The sequence below is a fragment of the Sinocyclocheilus rhinocerous genome, unplaced genomic scaffold (genome assembly GCF_001515625.1).
Source record: "Sinocyclocheilus rhinocerous isolate Xijiao unplaced genomic scaffold, SAMN03320098_v1.1 scaffold1310, whole genome shotgun sequence".
Taxonomy (NCBI): Eukaryota; Metazoa; Chordata; class Actinopteri; order Cypriniformes; family Cyprinidae; genus Sinocyclocheilus; species Sinocyclocheilus rhinocerous.
Genome location: NW_015635534.1, coordinates 247,281 through 253,399, shown reverse-complemented (window position 1 = coordinate 253,399; position 6,119 = coordinate 247,281). Strand labels below are relative to the sequence as shown.

General features: G+C 38.4%; 1 protein-coding gene across 1 annotated transcript; it reads right to left on the bottom strand.

Moving 5' to 3' along the window:
• Positions 1-975: 975 nt before the first annotated feature.
• On the bottom strand, positions 976-2,250 carry LOC107747138 (CD209 antigen-like protein E). Its single transcript, XM_016561568.1, has 4 exons — positions 2,158-2,250; positions 1,730-1,851; positions 1,558-1,661; positions 976-1,198 (listed from the first exon to the last, which is right to left on the bottom strand). The coding sequence occupies exons 2-4, from the start codon at positions 1,820-1,822 to the stop codon at positions 1,060-1,062; spliced, it is 336 nt and encodes a 111-aa protein (XP_016417054.1). The 5' UTR covers positions 1,823-1,851; positions 2,158-2,250; the 3' UTR covers positions 976-1,059.
• Between the last annotated feature and the right edge of the window lie 3,869 nt (positions 2,251-6,119).

Genomic DNA, 6,119 nt, shown 5'->3' with positions numbered 1-6,119 from the left:
CATCATCCTGGCAGTGACTCCAGTCGAGTCCTTACTATCTCTTTTTACAAAATAGGTCTCTGTTTCCATTATTTGCTCTTACAGTGTGGTATTGTGTAAACAGATGAGCTGTGGTCTCTAGAATGGGTACTTTTTTGCTTAAATAGTGCAAATCTGGCCACTTTGGCGGAAACAGTGCAGTAAGTTTAAGCGGAACCAGACCGAGACCTTGATCACTTAGTATTCGCTATGGAGCAGTGTAATTATTTACCTTTTTTTTTTAACCTGAAAAATTAGTTTTTGCACATTTCTACAGGCACACTTGGGCTGTTAGACAAAATATTAAGAAATACACAGGTTGACAGTATCACAGCTACTTGTAGTAACGGGAAGAGAAAGGATGTAAATGTAGCAGTCAGTCTTTAATAAAGGCAATAAAGTAATAAATAGAAGGAGCCAACCCCAGAAGGAGGAACCAGACAAGAAACAGATGAGCTATGTAATCAGTAACCATAACAACAAATAAGCAATGGGAAGAAAGGAAGCAGGAACAAAACACAGGAAAATAAGGCGATACAAACTAAAAGTCCATGGAAATGAAACTGAAACCAAAACTGAACAAGACAGACAGGGGGTGTAAACCTTTGAACAGGATGGTGATGAGTAAATTGTTCTTATTTTGTTTAAAGTTTTTTTTTGTTTTCATTTAGTACTGCTTTCCAGAAACTACAGAATATTTCTGTCTGCTCTGCTCTCTGCTGCATCCTGCTGGACTGGAGGACATCTCTCCAGAAAGCAACAAAACAGATACACAAGAAATGAAACCAAAAAATGCTGTGATTATACTGTCAATTGACCGTTTTATTAAATCAGAAGCAGTTTTACAGACACTCAATATCAGAGTAAAGGTGTGTATTATTGCTGTCTGGGGCACTCTAGACTTCTACTATGATTGTCACCTCAACACTTCAGACCAACAAATGAGAAACATGATAACAGCAGAATATGGTCATACTAACAGCTGCTACAATGGAGCAATGTAAAAGCATGTAAAAGCAAGACAAGGATGAAGGATGATCCCTATTTCTCACAAATCCCTTTTTTCTTCTCAGAGCATGAGCGATCATTCCAGTTGTTCAGTATGAGATCTGAAGGCATCAGTTCAATACAGTCCTCATTTCTACCTTGAAAGTTATTCGGCTCACCTCTGGCCCAATACCTGAATAAAAATGTGCCAGATTTTTAATGAACCCCCAAAAGTTTGCTCAAAGTTTTCATCCATTATTTAGCAACTTAATGAGGATTGTGACAACCAATTCAGTAATCAACAATGCTCGCAGCAGCACAATAGTTTCAAGAGTAAACTAAAATACTGCAGAAGCAGAAGTGAAAATTTAAGAGAGGAGGAGAATATTCTTTTAATAGAATGTATTTGTGAGAATTGCCTTTCATGGTTGTGCTGGTGGAAGAACTGTGTTCAGAAAATCTTCTCATTAATGGTCTTATTTTTAAATTGAGAATAAACAGACTAAAACAAATAAATCCACCATGGTTTTCTGTGAGTGTTTTAACTCTTACCCTTGTTTCATTTGTGAATTATCCACCCATTTCATGTTGCCCTCATTCTCTGTGTCAGACAAACCAATCCACACGCTCTCCTTGATGAATGAAGATATGTGTCTCTGTGCGAATAGGAATAACAAGGAATAAGTGTGATTCCTCTCATTCAGTAATAGACACACAAACTCACCTGCTTCTCTTCAGTGTTGATAATGATCAGATCAGCTCCATGATCCCTGCAGTACTGCCTGCTGTCAGACCAGCTCTTCAACTCACTGGACATGAACAAGCCATCTGGACCCCACAGATATCCTGAGAGAAACACAGACTTTTAAAGCTGGAGTAGGCAGTTTCTGCACTACTAGTGTAACATAGCGGAAATACAAAAATAAAGCATTTTTTCAAACAACCTTTGCAAATGCCTCTTTTGGGCATCATGCCTCCCCAAACTGTGAACAGGAGTCATCATGGGCTCTCTGATTGGTCTGTGGCTACACAGACCCATTGAGGCTTTCAAGCAGTAAAACAAAATGAGTATGGAAAATGTTGCCTTCCCTATAGCTTTAAAATTTTATATAGGATTAACAACAACAACAACAACAACAAAAACGTTCAAACCTCGCTTAGTGGTGGCCTGAAAGTGCTGCAGTATGATGCCAGCAATCAGAAGAAGACAAATGATCCCAAGACACACAGTGATCGTCACCAAAAACCCCCTTCTTCCTGTCAGACACAAATAAAACACAAAATATTGATCAATATTTACTGTACAGTAAAACACCCAAACAAGAAAATATGCTGCTTAAGTAAATAACTTTTTGTTCTTAGAAAATTACTGAAATACAGTTCTCACTTCCTGAAAGCTTACTGACATAATCTCTGATTCAAACTAAAGGTTCTGCTTACTGTGATTTCGAGCTCTTCCTTCATCTTGGCGGTGTATTCGAGGTGCAGTTGTGTCCACAAAATTTCTGTGATTAGCAGTTTCATTAAAGTAATCTCCATTAAATTCCATTTTTTGTGTGTGTCTTGCAGTACGTCTTCACAGATGAGCTGTGGTCTTTCAAATTATGGTTATGGTATGATTCATTTTAATAGTGATAATTTTACACAGGAAGTGATTTCATTGGACAGTGTCCTTCAGTGTAAATATAGACTTCTAGTCTGACACTCTCCTCAGACTTTGAAGCTGCATCACTGTGGTACCGTGACCTTACCTTTAACTCTGAGATGAGATTTGGTTGAAGGAAGTTCAGAAGATCCTAATTGTCATAAATCCTGTCCGTGGCCTTTCGTCCGCTCGCCACCAGAGCTCGCCCTCTCATTATATTGACTCCCACACTACATAGACTGTTTCGTGTCACTCCGGACTACATTCTACATTTTCTATTGCACTGATTATGGACTCACCTGCAGCCAATAGCGTTTATCCCTGCTTAGCGGTAGCTACATTACGGAGCCATTCCACATTTTCTAAGTCTAGTCCTGTCCTGTTTATTGCCTGTTTAACCCGTGTCTTGATCCTAGCCTGTTTACCTCTTCTTGTCTGATCTCTGTCTGTCCTGGAGTCATTGCCTGCCTTGGATTACCCTTTGTCTTGCCGTTTCGGACTTTGTTTGTACCTCACCTGGACAATTGCCTGTTTGTTGGATTACACGTTTGCCTCGCCCTTTGGATTACGTTCGCCGTTGATTGACCCACGCCTATTTTACTCTTTTGTCTTGCCCTCAATATACCTGTGTGCCATTGTCTGACCCTTGCCTGTTTTATGACCACGTCTTTAAATAAAGCTTTGCAGATGGATCCGCACGTCTCCCGTCTCGTTCCATCCATAACACTAATGTTCTTTCCAGATTTGAAAACAAAATCTGATGTCCAACAGTGTCTTCTGATTAAAAGCGGTGGAGCTGAAATGTCCTATGTTAACCCTCTGGTATTGTTGATTTGGGGGTGTCACGATTATGGACTTGAGTTTTGTCTTTTGTGTTTCCTTTTCCTGTTTGCCCTTATTTGGTTTCGTTCCTGTCCTAGTTTAGTTCATTAGGTCATTATATTGTTTAGTTCTTTATCAGTTAACCTCCTGCACCTGTGTTGCCCTCATTAGTTGCCTCATTTAAGCTCACTCCTTTGTTCAGTGCGGCGTCAGTTATTGTTTATGGTCCTGCTGTTGTGAGCCTGCCTTCATCATCTTGGATTACTATTAAATATTAGTGAGATTATCTTCGTCTTCGTGCGCCTTTCCTCGACCTGAGCGTGACAGGGGCTCACACTTGTGTTGTTCATGGTCAAAAGTGACCGGACACCTGAAATGTAACTTTTTTTTTTTTTTTTCAGTAAAATCAATGTAATATATTTTTGTTCAATAGCAATTTTTCTTTTTTCTTTTGAGAAAAATTCATGGTACTAATTAATATTTATGCAATAATTATGATCACTTTTTCCCATTGAAACTAATATAAAAAAAATTCTAATATTTTTGTATTACTTTTCAATTATGGCAGTATTTCATGTTAAAATAGAGACAATGGGCCTCATTCATGAAACATTCGTAAATATAGAAGTAAATTCTAAGTAATTTGCGCGTAAAACGGACCTTCACGAAAACTCTCCTCCGGATTCACAAACGCTTCGTGCACATCAGATTTGATAGTTAAACATGCGTATGTTAATGAATTCCAATCATTCCTAAATACGGTGCGTGTGCACGCTCATTCACAATTAGCATAATCCCCGCCTATGAATTACAGCTACGCAAGTTCCGTATCCAGGAACGCAGTGGAATATTCAGGTCTACTTTCTCAGGTTTGGCTCCAGTATATTGCATTAATGCAAAAACTAATAGGCCATATGCCTAACAATAAATATTCAATAACGTGTGTCCACCAAAGAGTTTTTAGCCAGCTGAAAAATGTCAAGCGCTCTTCTGAAAATGACCAGCTGGTGGCGCTTGAGAACACTCTGGTGGCACAGCGTTTTTCCAGCTGAGATGCTTTGGTTGCTATGATTAGGAATATCCACGGAAGCAACGTATTACTAGTATCTCATTTTGAAGAATATTACTGAATATAAAAATACAGTAACCAGCAATATTAACTTCTCTATTGTTGTTCAGTTGTTGTACAAGACGGATGATTGGTCAGTGTAGTATTTGTCCCGCCCCTCCTCCATTGATTGGATGGCTGTGTAAAAAGTGACGGTGACAAGCGCTGCATTTTACCCAAAGCTAAACAGTTTATCATCTCTCAGCTAAAAAAAAAAAAAAAAAAAAAAGCAGAGCAAACAAACTTGTAAAATATTATAATGGGAGTGCATCAAATTTCAGTGTCATCAGTTTGCCAAAAAGAACACAGAAGGTTTTACGCACCATTTACACATGGTAAGGAGCAGATGTACATTTCTTTCCTACCAACTAGCATTTTGAAAATTCGAACACTTTCATGATTCCGAAAATTTATGTCAGAACAGCTTTATGCACGATTTACACTAAAATGTGTTCTGCTGGTGTTTCATGAATGAGGCCCATATTTCCTTTAAAATCCAATTTTTGAAGGCAGATTAGTGCCATCTGGTGGGAGTAAAAAAAAGAAAAACATCTTCAATTTCATGGTTTAGCCACTAGATTCCTACATTTTTATTTAAAGGGTTCACCCAAAAATGAAAATTCTGTCATTAATTACTCACCCTCATGTCCTTCCAAACCCATAAGACCTTCGTTCATCTCCGGAACACAAATTAAGATATTGTTGATGAAATCCGAGAGCTCTCTGACCCTCCCATAGACAGCAAGTGTCCTTACACCATCAAGTTCCAGAAATATAGCAAGGACATCGGTAAAGTAATCCTTGTGACATCAGAGGTTCAACCGTAATTTTATGAAGTTACGAGAGTACTTTTTTTGCACAAAAGAAAAAAAGAATGACTTTATTCAACAATTTGTCTTCTCCGCGTCACCCTAGCGCCATTTTGGAGAGTATCCACTGAACGTAAATGGTATATGCTGTTCTGTGTTAGCCACACCATGTGGATACGTTGTTTTCATTCAAATCAAAGCGTATGTACAAAGTAGAAAACATATCCGTGTGGTGCGGCTTACGCAGAACAGCATATGCTGTTTACTTTCAGTGGATATTCTCCAAAATGGTGCTAGGGTGACGCGGAGGAGATGAATTTGAATAAAGTAGTTTTTTTTCTCTTTTGCACACAAAAAGTATTCTCGTAGCTTCTGAAAATTACAGTTGAACCCCTGATGTCACATGGACTATTTTACCGATCTCCTTGCTATGTTTCTGGACCTTGATCGTGTAAGGAGCCTTGCTGTCTATGGGAGGGTCAGAGAGCTCTCAGATTCCATCAAAAATATCTTAATTTGTGTTTCGAAGATGAACGGAGGTCTTACGGGTTTGGAACATCATGAGGGTAAGTAATTTTTGGGTGAACTCTCCCTTTAAGTTGTGGATTTGGATATATATTTAAACATTCTCAAAGACAACCTTTTGTAAATGTTTAGATTATTTATTTATTTATTTATTGAAATGCTGATGTGAAATGTCAGTTTTTGCATTAATTTTACTACAGTCAAA

Bases quoted from the DNA above. Each gene is read 5' to 3' on its own strand.
- LOC107747138 (XM_016561568.1), bottom strand. From the start codon at position 1,822: ATGTCCAGTGAGTTGAAGAGCTGGTCTGACAGCAGGCAGTACTGCAGG. The intron at 1,662-1,729 runs GTGAGTTTGTGT...CTATTCGCACAG, and splicing joins TCAACACTGAAGAGAAGCAG to AGACACATATCTTCATTCAT. The intron at 1,199-1,557 runs GTAAGAGTTAAA...ATTTTTATTCAG, and splicing joins AATTCACAAATGAAACAAGG to GTATTGGGCCAGAGGTGAGC.